This window comes from Zootoca vivipara, chromosome 7 (assembly GCF_965207765.1).
Source record: "Zootoca vivipara chromosome 7, rZooViv2.hap1.1, whole genome shotgun sequence".
NCBI lineage: Eukaryota > Metazoa > Chordata > Lepidosauria > Squamata > Lacertidae > Zootoca > Zootoca vivipara.
Window position 1 is genome coordinate 60695040 of NC_142590.1, and position 27169 is coordinate 60722208.

The 27169-nt window shown below is 44.4% G+C and overlaps 1 protein-coding gene across 1 annotated transcript; it reads left to right on the top strand.

Moving 5' to 3' along the window:
- Positions 1–26801, top strand: MOV10 (Mov10 RNA helicase). The gene is made up of 22 exons (XM_035123123.3): positions 1–1350; positions 7489–7585; positions 8853–8977; positions 10229–10452; positions 12750–12990; positions 14946–15083; positions 15390–15549; positions 16139–16293; positions 17227–17403; positions 17586–17733; positions 18030–18191; positions 18358–18461; positions 19698–19795; positions 20269–20388; positions 21262–21364; positions 22100–22217; positions 22301–22495; positions 22977–23042; positions 23749–23874; positions 24103–24191; positions 25096–25220; positions 26112–26801. Exons 1-22 carry the CDS (start codon positions 1217–1219, stop codon positions 26174–26176), a joined length of 2970 nt encoding a protein of 989 aa, XP_034979014.1. The 5' UTR covers positions 1–1216; the 3' UTR covers positions 26177–26801.
- Positions 26802–27169: the final 368 nt, after the last annotated feature.

Here is a 27169-nt window from a genome sequence, read left to right on the forward strand (position 1 = left end):
CTTGCTTTTAAGATTAAACAATGCAGTTTTGAGATCTAAAGCAAATGCCAAAGTCTGTATCGGTATATTGGGATGCCTTATTCACAATGGAGATAATTTTGGAAGGATGTTTGACTTTGGAGAAATGTTGATAAGGAGGAATTGTCCGATTGCGTATTTGTTTAGCTACTACTGATCATCCTCTGAGACACAGGAACAAAACTTTTTTAATTATCAAGGTAGGGTCTGCATAAACAGACCCATCTAAAAGGACTCGCTCAGGTTGCTGAATCAACATTAGATACACATTGGACCTACTAGTGTCTGTTCTAAACCTGGTTTTGAGAACTCTTGTGGTCCACCCCGAGTTATTGTGCATGTTTAATGAAAATGCAACTCTACACCTATTTACCTGGGAGTACGCTGCATTGAAATAAATTAGGCTTACTTGTGAGTAGAAATGCACAGAATTGCAATGTAAAGCACTTTGAATTTGAAAATGCACCCATCTGTGAGCTAAGTCGCTATTGTATGGATAAATTTCTAAAATGGGAGTTGGTGAAAGTCAGCTTGCTCAGAGAGCAAAACTTCCTGCCTCCAAATTAGAGAATGCCCCAAGCCATTTTAATACCTGAGGCAGAAATTTAAAATGTCCCTCCTCTGATGGCGATGAAAAATATATTAAAATAACTGAATGTGTGGTACCTTTTAATAGTACCTAAAATCTGCTGCTTTGCAGTGCAATCCTATCCTTACTTACTCAAGCCCCACTGAATGAATACATGTTTGCAGCCTTAGCCTGCCTAACAAGAGGAACAGTCACAATCCTCGTTATTAAAGACTTAGCAAAAGTTATTCTGTACATGTTCACAGTTCTTACTTATTTCTTCACCTGTTCCATGTCTAAGCGTCCCACCGTTGAGCTCAGGTTACAGAATTGTGCTTTCCTCTCCCTCCCTCCTTCCTTCCTTCTTTCCCCACCCCATCGGTGTAGTAATTAAAAAAGGGGGGGAAACCATCAGCAATCCTGAATCCTTGGATTGGCAGGGGAAGAGGAGATTGGTGTGTCTCCACCCTTCGCCAGACCTACAAGGAGCCTGAGTCAGCCTGGCCATTAGCTTTCAGTTTCGTTTCTTCCGGTTCAGAGCCCGATAGCTTTGCAAGCAGGCAGAGGGAACCCGGCCGGGCGGATTTGCTGGAGGTTGTCGGTGGGAGCGGAGGCAAGGAAACGACCACCATGCCTAAACGCACCGTAAGAGAGAATAAGGAGATCGGAGAGAAGTTCGTGCAGTTTCTAAAGGATTCTCGCAGGGAAGAAGTGAGCAACAAACAACAGCTGACGGCGATCTACAATCAGGAGTTCCGGTACAGGTTAGTGGACGAGAGCGATGGAGGGGCGGGTGCGAGAGAGGTTCAAGGATGGCGGAGCGGCCAGCAGCTCTGCAGCGCAGGAGATTTGTCTTCTCGGCTCCCTGGCTCTGGAATGAAGAGGAAAGTGTTGGGATCCCTACTGAGCAGCAAGCCCAGGCTTGCACAGTAGGAACCCCCCCCCCCCGCCTCTCGTTTCATGCATAGCTGCCAAGTTACCCCTTTTTTAAAGGGATTTTCCCTTATGCTGAATAGGCTTCCTCGCGAGAAAAGGGAAAACTTGGCAGCTATGGTTTCATGTGGTCTCCTCTGTGGAGCAGAACTTCGCGCGCCCCGACGCCTTTTTGAGTTTTGCAAACAGCAGCGGCTGCGTTCTCGGCGCTGCGCAAAGGTGCATCCGTGGCGCGAAATGGGGCACGTCGGTGTACCGGTACTTACAGACGGCCGTGTTCGAGGGGAAGGAAAAGACTGGGGTGGCTTCTCTCAGTTGTTCAGCCTTACACATTAGCGCTCGAGAAGAGGGTCTGAGGAGAAACACAAGAAAAATGGAGCAAGGATGTGGGGGTCGAAGGGAGGCAGTCAGACGGTGCTCAGAGGACTGCAGGGGCTGAGGAAGGGTAGTAGGCGAAGGAAAGGAAGGGCCCCGAGGAGAAGATTGGATAGGTTGGCCTCCAGGATAAGTGGACTGGATCCAGAATAGTTTGGTTGAAACATGTAAGTTGGACTGCAAGCTTTTCCTGTTGATCTTTACAACATCGCCTTCTCTGATGGGTTCAGAGCAGCCTACAGCCATGTTTTCTGTAAAGTACCAGACCAGGCATCCCCAAACTGCGGCCCTCCAGATGTTTTGGCCTACAACTCCCATGATCCCTAGCTAACAGGACCAGTGGTCAGGGAAGATGGGAATTGTAGTCCAAAACATCTGGAGGGCCAAAGTTTGGGGATGCCTGTACCAGACCTTCAAAGCACATTCCCTTCCCCACCCAAAATAATAAAAAAGGGAACTATGGGAACTGTAGTTTGCCCATCCCAATACTGTACCTTTAACAAACGACAGTTCCCAGGATTCTTCTCATGGTCTGGCGTGGCTACGGTTGGGTAGGTTGAGGTTAGGAAGGTGGGTAAAATAAATTCTCCCCATATTCCCAAAATAAAGCTCTTAATACACAGCTTTGTTCTGTTCACCTCACTCTCCCAGTTCTCAGGCTCTAAATTACGCAACTGAAATGAACACAAGTGCTCAAACAAACCCGACAACACCCAGGACTCCCTATGAAAATTGTGCATTTGTGGTTTAGCGGCGCAGTCTAGCTGATGAAGTTATTGGGCACTTGCAGACAGTCACTTTTGGGGGGTGGGAGCCAATAAAGTACCGACACAGTACTTGCAAATTCAGGCTTTGACACTAGCGTGTGACCAGAGAACTTACCCCACCAACACAGGACATTTTGCAATGAGGAAAATGCGTTGGAAAGTGGGGTAACGCAATTTTCTGATGCAACAGAAAATTAATTGGCATCTAACCTCCCCACAAACTTTATGCAAAGAAATTGAGGTAAATTCTCAATAAATAGGCCATTGGGAAGTGACCATAATAGGAAGTGGAAATGGCAACATGAGGCCCAGTCTCGGAGGGTGAAAAGGCAGAAGACGCTAATGATTGTTCAAAAGTTTTATAGTTGAGTTAGATGGGATGGAGAAGCCACATAGTTTTGCTCATTGGATACATTCCAATTTCTTTCTCTTGAAGCTGCTTACAGTGACTGTTGTGTTGATATGCATCAGATAGAAGTGGACTATTGCTCATAGGCTGACAAGCAATTTTTCCTCTTTGGGAGGATTTTCTTAAATGACCATTTTGGATGTTGGAAAGGAATTTCTCTACTGCACTCACATTTGTATTTTTGGAAAGAAAGAAAAAAGGAAGGAGAAGAATGTTTTATAAAAATTCATTCTGCTCAGAAGTCTTAATTGAGAAAGGGGTAGTGTAGGCATCCCCTGAGAGGGTGTTTTTTAAGAATCTGGGAGCACAAGAATGTGGCTGGAGAATTAGAGTTTGGTTTGGAAATTGGAGAACTTGTTGGAGGAGAACCAAAGGGTGACCTTTGGTTGTAATTTCTAGGAGGAGGGATTTATTGTAGAAAAAGAGCAAAAGGGACCAAGCTGTGCCCCGCCTTTAAAAGATTAATGATTAGTGTTCCTCAGAACAGAACCGTATCTGTGCAAATAGTGTTGTTTGTCTTATTGGCAGGAAGGCTGTCCTAAATGGTCAAGGTTCAAGCTGCTAAAATTATGCAAGGCTTATATCCCTCACCATTAAGATTGCCATTTCTAGTCTGAGGTAACTGGGCCTAGGACAGCAATGCTCTTGTGACTTCCCTTCTCCTTTTCAGCAATGTGGAAGTGAAAAGGAGTTGGGTATCCACAGACAAGATAGGCATTTCTGCATGTTTGGAGGGCTCGGGGGGGGGGCTTCCATTGAGCATTCTGTATGCACAAAATCCTCCCCTATAAGCAGAGCATTAGAAAAATTGAAAGTAAAATCTCCTGAGCAACAACCTAGTTCTAAGGGAAGAAGACAGCCTGATGAGAACTCACTACCTCCATCTGAGGTAGCCTTTTAATCCCCCAACTGCCATCCACAGGCTAGCAAAAAGCCATTTTACCCTGAAGTAAAATTGACCTGTCAGTTAACCTGATTGAGGAGAGCAGCATGAAAATATCAGGTAACAACAAGGAACCAAGCCACTGCTTAGCAAACAGTTCATTGTTTGTTGTGTTTACTGTATGCTCACAGTGGAAAGGTGTGAGGGCAGATTTTCTCTTCCTCCAAGAACTTTCCAAGACAGCACAAGGAGGAGATGCTCTACAAGGAGTTTTGTGCTCTACTTCATGGGCTAACCCAGAAATATTTCTAGTCTGTAGCTTTCAGATGTCAAGGAAATAAACAACTATCTGGCTTTTAGAAGACATCTGAAGGCAGCCCTGTTTAGGGAAGTTTTTAATGTTTGAAGTTTTATTCAGTTTAGAATGTTCTGTTGAAAGCCGCCTAGAGTGGCTGGGGAAGCCCAGCCAGATGGGCGAGGTAGAAATAATCTACTATTATTTATTTATTTGCTTTTTGCACAACTTGCACCTCACTTTTGAATACAGGGTGCATATTAATCTTCCCTCCCTGCACTCTTTCACTCAAGTTGGGGACAAGCTGGTTCATCAAGCCCTGCAATCTCCCCGCTTCCCACCTCAGTGTTAAGGCACTTTTGCACTCAAATTCAGTGCTGCTGATGCCGTGTGGGGAGCGGAGCTTGTAAGAAGCAGCAACAAAATTTCCCCATACTGTACTGCTCAGGTTGAGGACTACAGCCACCAGGGCCATCCTACCCATAGGCGCTAGGGATGCTGGGCGCCGGCTGAGGCCGCCAGCTGGCTCCGCCCTCCTGCGCACCTGGGCCTGGGCAACCCGGGGGGGGGGCGCGCCGGGTGGATCTTTGCACCCCAGCACTGCATATGCTTCAGACAGCCCTGAGAGCCACTGAGCTAGCCTTCCCCATATATTTTGATGGCTTGAAGCAGCATCTCCTAATTTACCAAATGTTCTGTGCCAAATGAAATGCACTTCAAAGAAATACTTTGGTTAACTCCTGGCAAGACTGTATGCACAGGATTCATAGCTGTCACGTTTTCCCTTTTCTTGCGAGGAAGCCTATTCTGCATAAGGGAATTTTCCTTAAAAAGGGGGGGGGGAGAACTTGACAGCTATGTCAGGATTTTCAGAGAGTAGCTAAGTTCAGATTCCTGGAATGTTAAAAAAAGTATGTGGGGTAGGGAATTGCAGCACAGTAAAGGAAACACAAAATGGCACAAGATTGCTTTTTTGTTTTGGTTGCTCCTTTGGAATTTGTCTGATAGGAAAAGGCTCATTTTTCAAGGTCATTTGCAAGGGAGTTCTGTCTGGGCTCAGTAAACAAGGAGAGGGAAAAGTCACATTGAACTTTCCCAGGTTTTTATTCTGAGGAGATGGGAAGCGACTTTTACATTTCTGAATATTTCCCTGAATTGTCTGGTTCATGTTCTCCATGCCTGTTAGCTCCTCTCCTCCCATCCTGTCTTTTTAAAAAGAAATCATAACTTTTTAATTATCGAGAATGTAACAGTACAACAAAATCGTTATTCTAAAACAGTTTGTTAATCCTGTTTTCCCAGAAAGTCCCAAGTAAGTTTTTATTAAAATCCTAATGGAGAGCAGAAAGTAGTTTAACCAGGTATATGTAGACAGTCTTCCCATAAAATATAAACTGTATACCAAGTTGCATATGCTGTTTATCAATTTGTGGTTTTTGTTCATTGATTTGAATGTCATGCGTTTAATATATAAGCTGCTCAACCAAACAGGATAAATAAACAGATTCAGAAAATATGCCAAATACTGTACTCAGAAGTTGCACAGAAACTCAACAATTGCACAATGATTTCTGCAACAATTGAGCTGTGGAGAAATTGTTTCTGGAAGTGTGGAGCTTCCCTGGAACTTTTACAATTCATTTAAGCTTCTTGATGTACAGTGGTACCTCTGGATACGTACTTGATCCATTCCGGGGTGCCGTTCTCACCCCGAAAACTACATCTCAATCAATCAAAATACTTTATTTGACCGATAGTCAGAAAGAAAAACATTTCTCAATACAAATATAAAACTGAAGGCATCAGAGGGATACATAAATGAATTATGACCGCGCTACTGAACCTCCTATAGGTAACCCACATCAAGGCATTCGATTATACATTTCCGACACTTGAGCGCCAGGAAGAGGAATTTAGCCACCAAGAAGGGTATTTTCCCAGTGGGCTTGTTTAGCAAATATGCTGCCTGCCGTTCTCTTAGTTGGGAACTAAAGTGAGATAAATATGGGGTTATAAGATATTGCCTTAAAACGTTATAAAAGGGACAACTCAGTAAAATGTGTTCTGTGGATTCTACCTCACCAATGCACAGTGGCACGTTCTCTGACTGTATAGGACTCCTCCAAATCTTCCCCTCAAAACCACCGAATCAAGAACATTCAGTCTGGCCGCAGTAAGTAATCTGCGGTATTCCACGTAGTATTACACACACACACGAAGCGCTGATAGAGCGCTTCTGCGCATGCATGCGCGATGGTACCTGGAAGTAAACACTTCCAAGTCCGCCGCGTTCGTATCCTGAAAGTACACAACCCGCAACGGACGCAACCCGAGGTATGACTGTACATTATATTTTAGTGTACAGTATGTATAATATATTGGAGCAGGGGTTAATGCATGTAGGGTATTTGCTAATTCCTGCCCTCTCTTTGTTCTTTACCTATGGGGGGGAGGCACTTCCTTTTTATGTCTGTATAATATTTTCATGTAGATTTCCAAAGACTGTAGACAATTAAGGCATTCACAAATTAATTGTATTTATGGTATACAGATCTATGTACACCACTCTTTTGAGCTATTAGAACAGAATAATTGGGGAAGGTTTGTAGTGTCAATTGAGTCTAGGATTGCTGAGAAAAGATGGCTACTCGGGCCACTTCTCTGATAAATTCCATAGGGGTAGCTGTGTTGGTCTCTTTGGCAGAATTACAGACATACATTGTGGTACTGTACCTTTAAAGATGAACATATTTATGATCCCATTAATTGTGGATTAGAGTCCCCTTCAGCAGGAAAGTTCAAAAAAGCTTATTCTACAAAAAAAAAATAGCTGGACTTTTAGTTTACCACAGTACATTCTCTGCTTTGATAACAAAAGAACTTGGTAACAGGAACTTTAAAAGGGGACAAAAAGCAGTTGGATGAACCCTGAAAGACAAACAGTTTCACACATAAATACACAGCAGATGTATTTGGCCAGCAGATTAGTGACTGCCCGCACATTCAGGGCAAGGCAGGGCTGTTGTGCCTTTAAAATACAATGAAGGCACAATATTTGTAGTTTTTCCTGCTGCAGTGATGCAAGAACTTGCTAGGGAAAAAAAATCCCTTCTATCAACTGTGTTGGAAAAGGGGAGTCCCTATGTGTACTGAATTCGATGTTAATCCATCAGAATGGTCCTGCTAAGTTTACCTTCCTTTGCTGAATAACTCTCTTCTTTCTGTTTCTTGTGTTGGCAGAGCTGATATTAGAGGAGGTAACTTCTCCTCTGTTCTCTATGCACTCTGGCGCTTTGGCCTTGCCGGGTTCCGTGGGGACTCTGTGGTGTTTGGAAGGGTGAGAGATGATATCTTGTTTTACTCCTCTTCTGAAACATTGTGTTGAGCAGCTACTAGGCTTGAGGGAGACTGAAACATGTGTCTCTTGAGGCCTGTTAAAGTGGGAAGTGGGATGAAGGCCCAGTACAGTGGTACCTCTACTTACGAATTTAATGCGTTCCAAACGCACATTAGTAAGTCGAAAAAATTTGTAAGTCGAATCCCATAGGAATGCATTGGGAGAAAAAATTCGTAAGTCGAAGCAACCCTATCTAAACTGCATCCAAGATGGCGGACGGAGCTCCATTCGTAAGTAGAAACATTCGTAAGTAGAGTTATTTGTAAGTAGAGGTACCACTGTACTGTATATCTTTAGGATCTACCCTCTCCCACTCTCTCTTTTACTTTACACATTTTTAAAATGTAAATCTTTCTCAATTTACTTGAACAATAACAGTGATGTCCCCATACATTATCAATTCATCCACTTCAGCTCTTTTGACAGCAAAATTAACTTGATTGCCTGTACCATGTAAAAAATAATAATATCTGGTTCCGTTTTGCATTCTCAGGAAAGAAGAAACCAAGCCACCTTGTACCCAGATTTTCTGTGAGAGGGAAGCCTCAGAAGCCCACAAAAATTGAGGGAACACAGAATTCACGCAGTTAATTTAATGGCACCTGCCATTGACACATTTCAAGGCTGTTACTGGGAAAGTGCCTCCGCTTGAGACTCCAGGAAGCAGCTACCAAATACTGTAGTGTAGACAGGGCTGAGTCAAATGCACTTTTGGTCTCACTTGACATCCGGCAATTCCTTCTATACAGGACAGAGGCTGGCTGGCCCAACAACTTTTCCCATTCTCGAGTCTGCTTCTCCCTTAATTGCTGTGCTCAGCCCTTTTCCATTGTGCAAGAAGCTGCCAAAAGCAGGACAAAGAAAATATATGCAAATTAGTAATTTATACAAGTAGCTGAACTTAGATTATTTGACATGGAATCAGAGTTAATCTTGCTGCAAAAGTCTTGGATTTGTTCTTGCTTGTTTTAAACCAGAGAGGATACACAGCCCTGAACACAAGTTTCCATCTAGTATGTAGAGATGGGTTCTACTGAAAATATCTCCCAATAATAGGGTACTTTGAGAAGGCTCCTTCTGAAGTTGGATTGTATTGAATCCAAAATATGTTTTTTTGACCCATTGTGAACTCCCTGCTTCCTGCTATGAACTTTATTCTGAGTCTTCCAGTTGTTCATGGTGTCTACCCTTTATTCCCCTTGTGTAGGTAAAGAAAAAAGTAAAGTTAACTGATCAGTACCGGAGACCAAGGTATGATGCTGGAGATCAGCCTAACCAGGACCAAAGCCCAGGTGCTGCCCTACCTCCTTGCAGGTCACGTGCTAAGGACAGGTAACAAAGGAGATGATGAAGACTTAAAAGACTGGGATTGTGTGTGAGCACAACTATCTAGAACTCTGCATTCCAGAGATAGGTCTTCGCATTCCCCAAGTCTCCAGTCCTACCACATAACTGAAAATCGGGCAGGGGTTGGTCCTTATTTTCAGAATCTTTGGAATCTTCATCTTTATTTAAGAAAAAGTTTTCAGCCCTCATTGCTGTGGAAATAAACTTGAAAACATAAACTGTGAGCTCACTCTGACTAGCTCATTAGGGGTAGATAATCAGAATCCATCTAGCCCCTTATTCCTTGCTTATGGCTAGAGCAAGTACAATAAATTATGGGAAATGCAAATGTCCTTAATTTACATAGTGCAGGGTAAGTTATTTATCTTTGCACGGAATTTGGATTTGTGTATGTGTGTCATAGTATACATTCAGCCTTGGGGATGTGGAAAAAGAATTCTGGTCTTTACCTTAACTGTCACAAAAGCTGGGCAGAGCAGGGAGCTCAATATGGTCTTGCAAGAAAATAAAATTAGAAAGCAACATTTTAAATCTAAGATTCTCAAGAAGCCAGTCACATTGCCAATAGCAGCAGCATTCCCAGGGGCCCCTCAGCTGAAGGTCTTATGAAGACAGAAGGGCCTTCAAAAGTATCCTGGTCCTAAACTTTGAAGGCCTTTGATTGTAAAAAGCCAATAATGACTCAATACTTCAAACTGGATCCACTGTGCTGTAGAGGCAAAATATGATAATAATGTCCAGTCCCACTTAGTGCTGGATGAAGTTGTTAGATTACTAACTGTCCTTTTGAGCAGCCTTCAAAGACATGCATCACACTCTACCGTAGTCTAACCTGGAGAAAACTTAGGCATGGATAAGTGAGGTCAGACTATCTGCTGCTATTATTTATTTATTTATTTATTTATTTATTTATTATATTTTTATCCCACTCTTCCCCCAAGGAGCTCAAGGTGGCATACATAGTTCTCCTCCCCATTTTGTCCTCATGACTATCTTGTGAGAGTAGCTAAGGCTGAGTGCAGATTTGGTTGGCATTAAAAAGTGTTGCTGTAATGGGTTCAGTTCCTCTTTTTGAAACTGGGTCATTATATCTACTTCCTGCTGTACAATAATGTTAGAATATCATTGATACCCTCTCCACATCAAAATTTGGGGCATTATCTCAGAGCAATTGCAGATGTGTATATAGGATAGAATATTTTAGGAACTTGTTACCCTGTCATTTCAATTCCCTAGAGCCGAATTCGTCTCCAATAAGAATGGAGTGGACATTGTTTCGAGGTGTGATGGGGAGAATGGTAAAATCAGTTTGGATGTGTCTCCAAATGAGGAAAAGACTATTGTAATAGAGGTAAAAAATAATGGAGAAAATGAAGTGAAGCTGTTGAGGTTCAGAAAACTACGTGGATGTCGTGAATTTACCTTTCCTTACATACCGCTACCTGTGGAATTACAGCCAGGTAACTTATGTGTTTATTTGTTGAAATGTATTGGTTAACCCATTGAAGGGGATTTAATTGGGTAATGTCACAGGTGGGTGTTGGCTACTCCCGAGTAAGCACTCCACACATTGTCTGCATTTTCAGAGTTTTATTGTGCATGCTATATACAGTGGTGAGATGTCTCAAATCATGTCTGCTCTGCATGGGGCAGAAGCCCGCAATGGCGTCTGGCGGGCTCTGACCCCCCCCTTTAAGACTGGGTATCCAAGCGCCCCTCCTCCTGGCTCTACGGTTCCTCCGTGGTCCCAAACTAGGCTCCTGAGGTGCTGTTCTACCTACCCCTCCTTTCCAGCCCCTGCTGAAGCTAGCTCCGCCCCTGCTTCCCTGCTCCCAACCTGGAGTTGAGCCTCCAGGACTCTGCAGAGCCCTGGACCCTTCTTTCCCACTTCCTGGTTTTCCCTCCCAGACTTGCTGCTCTTGCTGCTGCTCTCCCACCTGGTGGAAGTAAGCAGAGTGGGCTGCTCTCTGCAAGCCTGCTCTCTTACAGGTAACAATGAGGTATGTAAAATATCTCACTACTGTCCAATTAAATAGTTGCAAAAATAACCCCTTAAAACCCCAAAAGTCAGCTCAAAAAAGTGTTTCCATTCATGTGAAATATGCTCAAACTTGGGCTTTAGTGAGCCTCCAAGGGAAAGTAGTGCCAGTGCAGAGACAACCAACTTACATTCAAGCAACTTCTCACCCAAACCGAAAGGACTGTAAAAGGACTTCTCTAGCACAAAAAATACATCATAAGCCTTTTACAGTGGTGCCTCGGGTTACAGACGCTTCAGGTTACAGACTCTGCTAACCCAGAAATAGTACCTCGGGTTAAGAACTTTGCTTCAGGATGAGAACAGAAATCGCGCGGCAGCAGCGGGAGGCCCCATTAGCTAAAGTGGTACCTCAGGTTAAGAACAGTTTCAGGTTAAGAACGGACCCCCAGAACGAATTAAGTTCTTAACCCGAGTTACCACTGTATATCTATTTTATATTTATTATTTTACTAGAAATCTGGTATTGTCGTTGATATATATTAACAGTATTGTTGTGTATATATTTTCTTGGAACTTTGAGAGTATGTTACTGAAATGGGTGCTGGTGGGTGTGGGACAGTGTCTGAAATGTCGTTGAAGATGAATTGAGGGTCAGATTGAGTTAGACCCTGATTCAGTCTGAAGTGGTTTGGAGGCTGCCCAGGCTGCTTCAGAAAAACCAAGCTTAATTCTTCCCCCATCATGGTAGTGAAAGGGGAAATCTGATCAAAACTATGTGGAGAAACCCTATTGGTTGCCCCTCCTCCTCCTCCAGAATTAAAAATAAAAAAGATAGTTTAAATCGTTTCCCATCACTACCTTTAAGATGACACATAAAAGCACAAAAAAATCCTAGCATGTTTTGTGTGTGTGCAAGAAGCAAATCTATATAAAATGTAAACTGGCCATGTCCGTTAGTATCCACGTTTCACCGAAACCGCTTGACCGATTGCGTTCAAATTTTGACACAATGCCACATGTGAATATGAGAGTAACCCTGTACCGTTTTCAAAGACAGATGACACACCTGAGCCAGGTAAAAAACCCAAACCCCATGTTTTAAATTAACACACCACTCAGACGAAAATGCATGTTGGGAAAAGAACCAGTTGCAAACCAGCGCCCTCTAGCGGCAACTACACTGGTACTGCACCTATAGAACTTTCCCTCTCAACAGCACCTCAGCTCCCGTTTACATATTAGGCCAAAGCCTTTACAGACTAGGCCGAATGGAGGTACTGACTCGCCTGAGTGGGGGTTGGGGGTTGGAGGAGGGGATGGGATAGGTCAGGACACGGTGGGACCAGTCACAGGGATGAGCAGGGGGGAAGGGGCATGATACATCATGGCTCAGGACAGGGTAGGGGGAATCACAGGGATAAGCTGGGGGTTGGGGGAAGGAGGGGGCAGGATACGTCATGGATCGGCACAGGATGGGGGCAGTCACAGGGATTAGCCACAGTAACACGTGACAGGGCCAGCTAGTATTTTATATTCTGCTAGATGAAATATAAATTAAGTTACCACAAACCGTTTTACATTTTCTGTTTACTTGATCCATTTTAAAACCAGATGATCTGTTAACAGTTAATAAATTGCATTACATATTCTGGAGGGGCATGTATCTCAGTCCCCTGATTTCGGATACAGTATTATAGTTAGGAATTACACTAGAAAAAGTGAGAAACAGGCACCCTCCTTGTAGCTTGTACTGTAAAGAGGCTTTGTTACTTTCAGGAGAAACACATGAGATCCGAGTGCGCTGTCTGACAGAGGACTACGGGTACTTTACTGTCACCATGGTGTTTGAGTTTATTAGTGAGCTGACTGGATCCTTCATCATTGGACGTTTCATGTCTGCTGTTGCTCACAGTAAATTAGAAGAACAGCTGGCTCCCTCAGCACCTTATAAGCCATACCAAGCCAAACTGCACAAGCCACAGCAAGTTGAGATAGTGGATGGCATTGCACCAAAAAAGTATGTGGGGATTCTCTATTAGAGTTGTGTTCTCTCTTGCTTTTCTCTTTGTCAAACCACTTCTCCTCAAATTTATACTCTTTAAGAACTCTGTCCTTAACCCATCTTGCTGTCTCCTAGCTGTTTTTCTCCTGCCATCTAACACTCCTTCCTTCCTTCCTTCCTTCCCACCATCCCACTTTCAATTACTCAGTCTCTCAAGTGTTTTCCTTTCTGATGTCTTTCCCAGCTGATGTAGATACTTAAAATTTTCACCTTGACACGCTGTAGAGCACCTAGCTTTCCATCAGTGCTAAATAAATACACTGGAAGTCGAACAGAATCCATTCTGGAAGTCTGTCCAACTTCCAAAACATTTGGAAACCAAAGTGTGGCTTCTGATTGGCTACAGGAAGCTCCTGCAGCCAACCGGAAGCCGCATCGGACATTGGGTTCCAAAGAATGATCGCAAACGGGTTTGTGGTGTTTGGGAGCCAAAACATCTGAGTACCAAGGCATTCAGGAGCCAAGGTATGACTAATGAGCGAGGTCTGAGCTGTTGGGTGGAGCTGGACTTCAGGTAGAGTTAGAACTATTGTTTATGTCCTTCCATAAGCATTCCGAAGTCTTCACCTCATTCTTCCTCCTAAATCTTCCTTCAGATAAGTCATTCATGAACTACCTAGATGGGGGATTGATTCATGCTTTTGTGTATACACCTTAGGTCAGAGCTTTCCAAACTTTTCATGTTGGTGACACACTTTTTAGACATGCATCATTGGCCATACAGTAATTCAGTTTTACTAGCAAACCAGAGGTTAAACTAGCTTCTTTCCAGCCCCGGGAGGAGTGCGGGGAGTCTTTACACGACACACCTACACACTGCAGCCGACACATTAATGTGCCACAACACACAGTTTGGAAAGCTCTGCCTCAGGCACTTCTCATCCAGTGACAAACATGTGAATGGCATCCACAGAAAGGGATAATGTTGTGTCTGAGATGTCAAGTGAAATTTTAGCTTACGTATTGAGATATATTTTTTACCAAGATTTGCTCTCAAAGCAGCTTACAACTAAATTGCACAGAAAGGTACAATTATAATAAAGATAAGTTTTTATGGCTATCTCTTCTAGTCTCTGTCAGTTGATGGCATTGTCCATATTCCAGGCTCTTCCTACAACGGGAGGGAGCCAAAGGAGCAGCTGGTTGTAAATATACTACCTCGCATCCAATTATCTGCATCACTGCATATCAAAGCTCTGTCGTGTTTGATCGATGGTTATTGTTCCACAAATGCTAGTAACCACTTGGTATAATCATCAAGAGGTTGTCATGCTTCTGTGAATTTGGCCATCCATGTAGAGCTTTGAGAGTTTCCTGGATCTTGCAATTGCCCATTCTGGGAATTTGTGGGGCATTTTTGAACTTGCGAGTTAAAGGATGCAGACTGCCTACAGAGAGACTGTGCAGAACCTAACATTCTATACCAGGGATCAGCAACCTTTGGGGGCCTATGAGCACATCTGCAAATTGAGGAAACTTTCACAGCCACTGCTCATGCCACAAGCACTGCAGCTGCACTCATGCACTTACTGGTTGCTCTAGCAGTCAGGAGACTCCTGAGGAGTAGGCAAGTGCAAACGGGTGCAATTAATTGACTTGCCTCCCAGCCCACAGACTATATAAGAGGGCTTCTGCAGGACAGCAGGCCAAACATATAAGGGTCAACACCAAAGGGAGGTGGTGGGTCACCGGAGGGTGAGAGTACCATGCCCTTTGATTTTGGATTGTTGAATTAATTATCCTGTAGGAGAAAGTGAGTGAAGTATTGCTGGGTGGTAACGAATTGTTTGCTTGCTGCTCAGATTGACAACTTACATCCTATACGGGAGTTAGCATTGCTACAACTGGGGGTTGTCTTGTTACACGTGACACTAATCAATAAAACCTTGCACTGCTTTTTACCCCTCTAGCACTTTGGACTATGACCTTAAGCAAAATATACCTCTGCAGTACTACAACTACCCATCAGACCTGAAGTATCAGGTAGATTGCATGAATAAAGGCCACGCACCCAATGATGGCACCCGTGAGAAGATTGCACAGCTCCAGTAAGACCGCACCCCTCTTCCAATATTTCTTCTCTTATTAAGTGCATGTTACTGTATTTTTGCAAACTGTTAAACAGTGGAACAAACTCCCTTGGAAGGTGGTGGACTCACCTTCCTTAGAGGTTTATAAGCAGAAGTTGGATGGCTACCTGTTGGGGGTTCGGTGCATTTCCTGGTTTGGGATGCTGCTGCAGTAGTGGATTTCCTGTATTGACAGGAAGTTGGACCAGGTACCCATGAGGTTCCTTCCAACTTCATGAATTGAGAAGGTTACATTTGATTTGATATTATTACTCATTTCCATAGGAGTGACCTGAAAGCTGCCTTGCAGTTTGACAACTACAGTAAGAAGTTTCATCTGCTCCTTTACCTAGAGGAGATCCAGATGGAGGTGGACATTCGTCGATATGATAAGTCCGATGTTTGCATGGAAGCAGACAAGAATAAGCCGTTTCTTGTCCTGCAGGTAAGCAGCAGACAAAGAGTTCTCTTAGAGAAGAGAGTTTCTCATATTGTGTGAGTCATGTGTAGCAGTTAGATCAGGGATGTGGAACCTTTTTTGGGCTTTGGGTTGCATGTAGTGTGGGTTGGGGCACTTGCTGGCAGGCCTGGGCTCCCCTCTCCTGCCATCCACACAAAAACACACACAACCTTCCCCCTCCCAGCACATTAAGATCCCAGCACATCTCCTGTGCTCCTCAGCTGATGGGCACTAGGAGCAGCTGAGGAATGCCCTAATGTGCACTCCTTAGTTGTTTCCTGTACCTGGAGGGAGGTGAGAGGAGATCTCAAGGACTTCATAGTGCCCCTTTCCTTTGGTGATGAGGAGGAGCATGTGAATTCAGTGCTGAGCAGTGAAGAGAGTGGTGGAGGTGAGCCAGTTGGAGAGCAGGAAGGGGGCAAGCAAGTCAATGTAGAAGTCAGCTGAGGAGGCAACAACGGAAAGGACCAGATTGTGTGCAAGATGTCGCCTTACCCTCTTCAGTTAATTATTGGGAGCATGAAGATAAAAGGGCATGGTTGCCTCTCAGACTGGGCTGTGTTTTCTGCTTTAGGTACCTGGTGTGGCCGAGAACCGCCCATCAGTCCTGAGAGGCGATCATATTTTAGTAACATTGGCTGAAGACCGTGGAAAGCACCCGATTGTCCAATACAAGGGCTATGTCCATGCTGTGGAATGGGATAAACTCAAGCTGGGCTTCTCTGGAAGGTGAGTCCTCCAGCCTGAGGCCTTGTTTAGACCTCCTTCCACTGAAAATGAAATTAAGATTTCCAACTCACTTGTAATTTTGTGTTTGTGGACACGTAGCAGGTGTAATTCACAACATTGCAGAACCTGCTCTGCCTTTCTTCATCACTTGGCTGTTAAAAGCAAAAGGATATCCTTGTTGGGGTCAGCATCGGGGAGCATGAAATCCTAACAATGAGCTGTCAAACCTAGATTACAGTGGTACCTCGGGTTACAGACGCTTCAGGTTACAGACTCCGCTAACCCAGAAATAGTACCTTGGGTTAAGAACTTTGCTTCAGGATGAGAACAAAAATCGCACAGCGGCAGCGGGAGGCCCCATTAGCTAACATGGTACCTCAGGTTAAGAACAGTTTCAGGTTAAGAACAGACCTCCAGAACGAATTAAGTTCTTAATCCGAGGTACCACTGTATAGGGATTTTCACTTGCTGGAGACTATCAGATGGACAAAACTCAAGAGATGCAATATTGTAGGCAGACAAAAGAAAGAAGGGGAAGCAAAGTCCAGGAGGTTGGTAGACTGTATTGGAAAGCAAATTAATCAGTTCCAGCAGGTCAGGTGGGACCAGCAGATTAAATGGAGCAGTTTTGGTCTGTGGCCTTTTGAAGAATGGCTGAAGCTGGTTGGGATTGGGATTGCCCTGAAGGTTAAGGGAGAAATGGAAGAAGTTGAAAGGGAAGCTGTAGTTGGATAGTTTGACTCTATGATTGGCCTGAATTGGCAGCAGGTGGCTCTCAAGCAGACTGATTCAGCAGGTGGTATTGTGTGGGGGAAGGGTATGCAAGTTGGAGCTAGAAAGGTTGGTGGAAATTGGTAGCCTGCATAAGTGACCTGAGATCAGCGATGGCCAGAGCTTGTTGGAGATTTCTTCAGCACCCTTTCCTTTTCCCAGGTTGACATCTCGCTTCATCCCTAAAATGAAGTTTGATGTGAACTTCACCTTCTGTCGTCTGCCGTTACGAGTCCAGCATCGTGCCGTTGACCTTGCCCAAGAGAGGCAACTTCAGAACCTGCTATTCCCATCTTTCTCGTTGGGACAATCTCTACTCACTGCTGGTCAGCCGCTCATGTGAGTGTATGGAAAAGAAGGGGACAAAGGTCCCTTTTTGCCATGGAAATGCCCTAAGTCTATGGAGGTCTTACGGCTGAGGGTTCATATGAATATGTGGTATGAATGTGCCATTTTACTTTCTCTTTGCCCTGCGCTTTGGTACCTCTTCTTTTTGCTCACTCACTCTTCCCACCTTCCAGTTTATATGACCGGAATCTGGAGAGCAACAAAGAGCAGGTGAAAGCTGTCCATCAGGTGGTAGCAGGCATCTCCAGACCAGCCCCGTATCTTATATTTGGGCCACCAGGTACAGGCAAGACAGTCACTATGGTGGAGGCCATTAAGCAGGTGAGGAGAGAACTTCATCACTGTGATTAGATTAGCGTTGACTATACTATTAAATGCGGGAGAGAAATAGACTTGCTTAAGAGTATTGGCATGATGGAACTGGGATACACACCTAATTCAAGAGTCTTGCAGAAACCTAACTGGTTTGTTATCATCTCCATCTTGCATCCTGCAAGTCTGGACCAGTCTCAGGGTAACTCTTGAGCCCTCTGAATGCTACCGTTCCTTATAAGCCTGGAAGTGTTTTCTTTTGGCTGGCCACCAATTCCCCAGTATTATTTCCCTATCCTTCTCAGGTACTAAAACGTGTTGAGGGTTCCCACGTGCTTGCCTGCGCCCCCTCCAACAGTGCCTCTGACCTGCTTTGTAAGCTCCTCCTGAAACATGTGGAGGAGAGGAACATCTACAGGATGAATGCTAGCAGCAGGGATTACCGCAGCATCCCTGAGGATATCAAGGTATATAGTAGTTCCACGTGTCCAAGCTAAATGTTCTGTCCTGCCTAGGGTTCTTTATTCACACTTCTCAGGGCAATAAGCTTGTACCCTCTTCCTCCTCAGAAACAAGGTGAACAAGGATGTTGCTAGAGCCCAGCTTATGCCTAATGCCTGTTTTTGCTTCTAGCATGTCTGTAACTGGGACAAGACACTGGAATCTCCGGTCTTTCCTAGCAAGGAGACTCTAGGAAACTACCGAGTGATCATCACCACCCTGATAACAGCAGGAAGGTAAGAAGCCTCAGATATCATTCAAAAATGACAAATGAGAATGGGTGAGAAGTGAAAAACTGTATGTGTTTGCATATGTAGTGGGGAAGACATAATATGTTTAAATGGAAGATCATTTTGTTACCACTGTTGCCACAAAATTTTAAATAAACCCTTTCGTATTCTCTTTGCCACAGTCACCACTGAAGGAGATGGAATACATAAATACATGCATCATTTTATTTGTGTTCCGCCTTTCCATAGTTAAAACCATGCTCAAGGCGGCTTACAACATAAAAAATATTAATCACAAACATAAAGTAGTCCTAAGCAATAAATAAAACATTGAAAAGTACACACTCCAAGTTAAACATTTCCACATGAATCATAATTAGATCTCAAATAAAGATTGAAAAAATATCAATAACAGCACACACACAAACCCCAAAAACAAACCCCCACAAATAACAGCCATCAGGTATTGCAGCTGGCGGAAGTCAGGACTTTGCCCTCCCAGGCCACGTGGAAATGGCCTGCAAGGAAGGGAGCAGGTATTCCAGGACTCGCAGCCAAGATGGTCTTTATTAGCTATTTGTGAGAGAAAACGTTTTAGTTGTCGGTTGATGCAATTCACCAAGACACCAATCTAAAGCACAATACTTTGTTCTGGGCATGTTACATTGCTATCTGGGAAACCTAGAACAAGAGTTAAGACTCTAGTGATGCAGCTGCTATGGAAGGCCCTGGTTTAGTACTCAGGGCTCCCTGTCACTGCTGTATGAAAGTGGGATCTTCATGGTGGCTGTTTGCCACCATGTGAATGGAATCCAGACCAAAACAGAAATGGCGTTTTTGGTGGCAGCCATATTACATAGAATCACAGACTTGGAAGGGACACCAAGGGTCATCTAGTCTGCCCCACAGTGCAGGAATAACAGCTAAAGAATCCCTGACAGATGGCTATCCAACCTCTGCTTAACAACCTCCAATGAAGGAGAGTCCATCACTTTCCAAGGCAGTCCATTCCCCTGGCGAACAGCTCTTGCCATCAGAAAGTTCTTCCTAATGTTTATTCGGAATCTCCTTTCTTGCAATTTGAATCCACTGATTCTGTTCCTACCCTCTGGAACATCAAAAAACAAGCTTCTTCCTCCACCTTCCATGTCACCCCTCCATAAAGCGGCCACTTGATGTGGTTGTCCTCTAGCTGGGAAGTCCGATACCCTCCCTGTGCTCACTTTTGTTTCTCCTGGCTAGGCTGGTCTATGCTCAGTTCCCTCCGGGACACTTCACTCACGTCTTCATCGATGAGAGTGGTCATGCTGAGGAACCTCAGAGCTTGATTGCCATTGCAGGTGTGTTTTCTATCCAGAAAAGGATTGTCATTTCTGTGGGAAACGTGGTTTTTTTTTTAACATGCTAGTTTTTAATGGAACAGAACACGAACTTTCAATTTATTCATTAAACTGATAGGGTTCATTGTGGGGCAATTGCCTTGTCATGTATGTTCTCGCTAACGTGTTTCCAGGTGTCACTATGTTCAGCCCCCAGAGTTCCGGAAGGTCCTGAATCGAAATGTTTCTCCCTAAAATGACCTTCACTCATTTTAAACAGCATTTAGCTTATCTTCTTTGCTTTCTGTATTTGCTTCCGCTGTTGATGATCAGGCTGCCTTTCCCAGAAGACATTCCAGGTCTAGTCAGTTCTGTAGTTCTATACTTTATTCTGCTTTAGGGGAAAGCAGATTAAAGTTCACGCCCCAGGACTCTGCTTATGGGCCAGACTGAGCAAATGGCTAGAGCCCTGTCTTTTTCTCCTCTTCCTTTAGGCATCCTAGCCATGATGGACCCAAGGACTAATCCTAAAGGAGGTCAGCTAGTTCTGGCAGGTGATCCCAAGCAACTGGGACCAATCCTGAGGTCTCCTCTGGCTATTGATCATGGCTTAGGTGAGTAAGGAGCAGGTAGTAATTTTTTTAAAACCCGCTACATGTATTTTATTTTGCTTTGCGCTGGCACTTCATGCAAGTTGAGGTATCTGTTCTTAAGGTTGGGAGGAGGAGGAGCATAAAGCATCTGAGCTCTGTGCTGAAGTCTTCCAAGTGGGTTTTTAAGTGGGGAATGGTTGATTCGACCAAAGGTGTCTCTGTGCGGACTCCTCCCTTGTTGAACAGTCTGCTTCTAGGCTCAATTCATGCAATGCCAGCAATGCAGTTGTTGCAGCCGATGCAGGCCATGTGGCAAGTTGAGGAAGAACCCAGGCTCAGTGATGAGAGAACGTGAGTTGCCTGCAGAAGGTCCCAGGTTCAATCCTTGGCATCTCCAGAATAGGGCTGGGAAAGACGCCTGCCTGAAACGAGGGAGAGCTGCTGCCAATCAGTGCAGACAGTGCTGAGCTAGATGGACCCTTGGTCCAGACTCAGTGTGAGCTGCTTCTACAAAACTCTGCACCATATGGCTGGCAATCGGAAGTGTGCATGCACACGAAAGCTTATACCCAGAACAAACTTAGTTGGTCTTTTTTAATTTTTATTTATTTATTTCAATTATGTTAAGTGCATAAACAAAACACTCTGAAAACGAGAGATTTTTGCAAGTTGACTCAAATTGTGTGAGCTTGCTTCACACAAATGGCTTGCCCCTCTTGAAGTTGCACCCACATCGTTCTTGTTCTTAGCAGCAACTGTGCTACAGGACAGGGTCATGAATTGGGGCCTTATCCTGTTCTGAAAAAGGGTTTAGAAAAGGATAGATAAGAGAGTTCCCAGCCCCAATCCCTTGCATTCATTTGGAAGCTCTGAGCAGCATCTTGGCTCTCATAGGACTTTCCCTTCTGGAGCGGCTGATGCATCAAAACTCACTGTACGCAAAGGAGGATGGGAGCTACAATCCACAGTTTGTCACTAAGCTGCTGCACAACTACAGGTACATTCACTGCTCTGCCTCAGGATTCCAGCAGGTGGCACACAAGTGTATCTGTATTCCTCTTGCCTATTTAATGTAACACAGGTTACACAGCCTCGGACCAGGTTGACTTGAGTGGGATTCCCTGGGTTCTGTCTTCCCAATTCAGGTTGATAAGTGGACTGGGCCAGCTTCTTAAGGGACTGTAGCAGAAGTGGGGGCCGGGCCAACGTTTTATACTAATTATGCAGGAATACTGCCAGTTAAACAATGATCTTCTTGCCCTAAAACACAGACAAAATGTTTATTTTACTTGGGGGTAAGATATCAGAAGAGTGACTTGAACTAGGGCCTGGAATAATGAGAGATTCAGGTCTGCATCCCAGATGTTTATAGACTCATTTCATGGAAGGAACATGTAAACGTCGTGTTTTACAACTACTACTAAGGGATGGCCTTCACACAGGCAAGTTTTGCCTCTCCCAAAGCCTCTCGGCCCATTTCCTAGAAAGAAAAGCACTCACTCGCCTTCACACACTCGGCTCCTGCCAACTTGTGACAGTTACTTACAAATGGCATGGCATGGAGGCCGCCCATTTACCATTTGTATTTAAGTGAAAAGGATCAAAAGCTGCTACAGCATCAGTGGTCCCATTTTGTGTTGGCATTGCATTATTATGAGCATAAGAGGAAAGCGACTTGCCACAGTCCAAAGGAGCTTGTATGTGCTAAAGTACGGTCTTCTTTGCCCCCCAGGTCCCATGCTGCCATCCTCAAGTTCCCCAATGATAAGTTCTATGATGGGGAGCTGCAGGAGCATGGCGACCACCGAATCACCCACTCCTACTGCAAATGGGATGAGCTGGTGAAGAAGGTGAGGAGCGGGCGGCACCTGGGAATTCTGCCATAGGCTTGAGCACAGCTGAGTCGGCGTGTTTTCTCCTATTCTTCTTGCAGGGGTTTCCCATCATCTTTCACGGAGTCTGCGGGGAAGACCAGCGTGAAGAGAACAGCCCTTCGTTTTTCAACACGGCCGAGGTTAAAGTGCTGATTGACTACCTCAAAAAACTGCTCCTGGAGAACCAGGGCAAGAAAGGCATGTCTCTCCTTTCCCCCAAAGAGTTTGGAGTCATCACTCCATACAGGAAGCAGGTGAGATCTTCTGCTGGCCCCAGCACACTGAACAAGGTTCCTTTCTAGGAGTCATGGAGACTTGGAGCCTCTTCACTGGCCAAGTTGTCCTCCAACTTATGTGGTTGCACTTAGTTATATGCATGCATGTGGTCAGGTGGAAGGATGCACTTTTCTGTAGACAGGTGCCACGGCTGTTACAGTTGGAGCAGCTAAAAGCATGGTGTGGCAGTCATATGACTTGCTTTTGGCTAGTTGCAGCAAGACACAGAATGCAGGCTGTGTCTTGCATTCTCCACGTGGATGTTGTGAAGGCTACTCTGCCCATTTGCGGCAGGGAAGATTTCTGAAGCCACCAGTCCTATTTAGTGGCCCAAAGGAATTCATCCATTTGCTAAGGGCATTAGACGGCAGACGTGCAGCATTCTTGCCTGCTAGAAACTGAGTCGGGCAATAAGAATGAGGGGGTGCACGAATAACTGCTCTTGCTTTTATCTCCCAGGTGGAGAAGATAAAAAAAGCCATTGGTCTGGAACTAAAGGGTGTGAACGATATCAAGGATCTAAAGGTGAGACCTAAGTTTTCCTGCCAGTCGTGCCAAGGGAGAAATGGTTTGGATATATATCCACATCAGACGTGCATCTTAAATAAGGATAGCTTTGTTGCACCTGACCAAAAATCCATCTGTTCTGCCACTTGTGTGTCCAGCAGTGGCTAATCATATGGTCCAAAAAAGTTCACAAGTGAGTTTTTCTATGATGAAGTATGGCTTCTTCCATCACAGTGCTGTGGGAACAGAGTAAGCACTGCATCAAGTACAGAAACACAATAAGTTGCTTTATATGGAATCTGACCATTGTTCCATCTAACTCAGTATTGTTTACACCAGGGCCTTCCAAATTTGGCTCTCCAGCTGTTTTTTGGACTACATCCCTAGCTAGCAGGACTAGTGGTCAGGGATGATGGAAACTGTAGTCCAAAACCAGCTAGAGACTCAAGTTTGGAAATCCCTGGTCTACACTGATTGGCTTTCAGGCAGGAGTTTTTCTCAGCCTTGCTGAAGATGCCCTCCAGATGGTGATTGACTTACAACTACAGCATGGCCAATGATCTACATTGATGGGAGTGGTTGATCTGGAGGGCAGCAGGATCAAGCATCTCAGTACCAGGAGGAAGAAGGCCCCCAATAAGCTGCTTGCCTTTCCTGAGTTTGGGATGTGAAGATTTATTTTCCTAATCCTTGTTATCTGGCTGTTCTTCTCCTCTCCCTCCAGGTTGGCTGTGTTGAAGAGTTCCAGGGCCAGGAGCGGCGTGTGGTGCTCATCTCAACAGTGCGCAGCAGCAGCAATTACTTCAATATAGATGAGGAGTTCAGTATAGGCTTCCTTCAGAACCCCAAGGTACGAATTTGGGCACATCATCTTCAGAAAGGCCCTTGTTGCCTTTCCTTTGGGACCCGGGGCATGTCCAGAACACACTACACCTTCGTTCCTCCCCTCCAGAGATTGCGAGAGAAGCAGTACCATTTTGTGGCTTGGTTTGGTCATAGTGTGTTTCTGAATGGCATCTTCACTTACTGCCAGGCCAGGTGTATTAATTTTTCTTCTTTTTACTCTCTCCACTTTCAGCGCTTCAATGTGGCCATTACAAGAGCCAAGGCACTCTTGATAATTATAGGAAATCCAGCTACTCTCAGCAAGGATCAATACTGGGCCGAGTAAGTGTTGCCCTCCAGCTCCTACACCCACTTACCTGCTTCCATCACCCCCCTCAGCCATTTCAGCCCGCAGTCTTCTCTCCCTTTGTTCCTTTGTGGTTTGAGCAAGCAGGGCTAAGGATTCCCTAATGATTCTGCCAGAGTTTGTGTTGATTGGCCTGCATGTGGTGCTCCTTCTGTTCAGCTATTGACCCGAGTGCATTTTTGATCATTCTTGGATGAAAACCCTGCTGGCAGTAGCAACAAATTCACCCCATAGCCTTGATATTTCCCCATAATGTGTGGGCCATGCAGCAGTGCTTAATTCAGCAGCTATTGTGTAATGCTGTATTGTGTGGCTTGGCTAACCAAAGTGAGTTACCCAAAGCCATTGGTTCTGCCAGCACCTGGGGCGGCCTCATCACTCTCGCTTTCTAACAGTGGAGCATTGTGATCCAGGCTGCAGTGTGTAGTGCCTGTACCCTGGGCAAATAGATCATCCTGCACCTGCCAAGGTGATGCATTTATATAGACCTTTGGTTCTTTATGAACACGAATGTGCCATATCTTGAATCAGACTGTTGTGTTGTCTACTCTGACTGGCTTCAGCTTACCAACACCTCAAAGTAAAGTCTTTTCCAGCCCAGTTATTTGAAATTCCAGGAACTAAACCTGGGATCTTGTGGTTGCAAAATAGGTGCTCATCTCAGCACACTCTTAAGCAAGAACTGATGTTGAAATATACTTAATAGCCAATGGTTACTTGAGAATTAGGACTTGGGCCATTTCAGGCAGCAGTGAGCTAGAGTCCCCTCGGCCATTCTGGTTTAGCGCTAATATATCCTTTTAAAATTATTCTGACTTCCTCTAAAGCTCATGGGTCAGGCTGGTGGCATTAACACTACTATTTTATTGGCGTCCCTAGGTTTCTCAAGTATTGCAAGGACAATAATGCATACCGAGGATATCGGTATGAGGCAGAGGAGAATGAAGAGGATGAAGGGCTGGTAGAAGTACTCTCTTCTCTCTCCTTGAATAGGCAGCCAGAAGGTAAGAGGCTAAAGTGACCTAAATTGAACTCGTTATTTCTTGGATGTATAGTAATCCTAAATGCATAGCAAGTAACCTGAAAAGCCTTTTCAGAGTTGGGGCAGCCCAAGGAGGCTGCTCAGTTGACAGTTCTAGTAATTCTCTGCTGGGTTTCGTCTGTGACTTGGTGACTGGATGAGCAGTTACCAAAATAAATGCAACCATCTGAATCTCGATGAAATACTTCTATGGCTGTATTTTTTTTTTCAATTCCTGTGTTCTGTACAATGGATAGGGTTGTAGAAACCACCTTTTCTACCTCCCAACTTTATTTAAAAAGAGAAAGATCGACATTTTTTTCAGCCACAAACCCATTTGACCAAAGCCAATGTTCAATTTTATTTTATTTTTGCACATTTTCAGCAAGGGCTCAACATCAACTTTTTTCATCCAAAAAAGGGGGGGGGTTGTTTAGAAGTCCTGCTTACTTTTTTCTTTCTAAGCGCGCGCGCACACACACACACAAATGTGGACTTTCACTGCCGGCTAACTTCATACATTTTGAGGAATAAGGATTGCAAAATAACATAGTGTAAATGATTTTTGTTGGAGAAATTCCTCTGTATTTATTTTAAAGAAAGTGCCTATCTTTTAAATACCCCTGAAGGCTGCCTTGCCAGTGCAAGGGCCTGCACACGGTCAAGGTGATGGGTGCTTGAGCGCAGAGGAAAGTCCTGGCAGCTGGAGCTTGGCAAGTGCTTACAATGCAGCACATGTCCTTCTGCTATAACATATTCCCCATCAATAAATTGGCAGCACTGGAGCATGTCAGATCAATCTGGAAGCAAGGGCAAACTAAGGAAGCACTTTCTTTTGATCTTCACCTCTTCATCTGGCTTTCCTTCTCTGCAGGCAACAATTTTGGTGAGAGTCATATCCAGCAGCAAGTGGAGCCAGAATGGAGATCTGAGCACTGAGGACCTGTACTGTCTTAAACCTTGGCACTGCTACTGCAGCCTGCATTCTTGAATAAGTTATTTCTCCTGTTTACATACTGAAAAAGCAGATGATGGCCCAACTATAAATGAATCATGTTTGGGCTCCCTATTACTATTGATCAGGGGTTAAAGCCGGAATTATATAAAGAAATCCTAACTGCAAGAGCGAATGCAGTGTGCAGTTACCTGCATCCAACTAATGCAGTGTAAATTCACTTTCTTGTTGTGCGAGACTTCTCTGCATTCCTTCCTTCCGTGTCCAGCGGTGTGTGAGAAAAGACTGGTATTAGTTTGAAACGCATTTGTGCTGGATTATAAAGCAAATCAGAAATAAGAAAAGACTGGGAGATGGCACCGAGTGCAGAGGCTTAACCTCTCCTTTTGAAACTGGCAGGAAGAACCCCCCTCCCTTTTTGCAGTTCAGAGACTGACAGCTAGATTTCTATTTCAAGCTGCATTTAAAGTTTAGCATGAAAATGTTTGGGGGGGGGAACAGGGGGAAGACGAACCTTAACTCTTAAACCCTTCCCATTTCCAAGAGTATATCAGATTTTATCAGGTGTTTTTTCTACTGGATTTTCATTAAAGCTTCTAGAATTTACAACGTGTGTTGTGTTATTGAATGATTCACTGCCCTGCTTTCACTTTCCATTCACCTTCCTGCTGTAGTACTGATGGAAAAGAGAGAGAACAGGGGCAGGAGGAGAGTAGGTCAAGCACACATTTCTAAGTTTTAAAATACAAGTCTTTTTAGCACGTTCTTGGGACTGCCCCTGTCTTCTTTACAAAAAAAAACAAAACAAAAACTTGTGGCTCTCAGTCTGGATCAATCACAACAGTGTATGGAAGGAGTTAATTTAGCCTGCACCTGTGTTACGCTCTTTTCCTAACTTCTGCCTCTGATGCAGCCTGGTGGAATCTGGAATATCCAGCAACTAAGGTATTGGATTACCCCATGTTTGAGCATTGAGA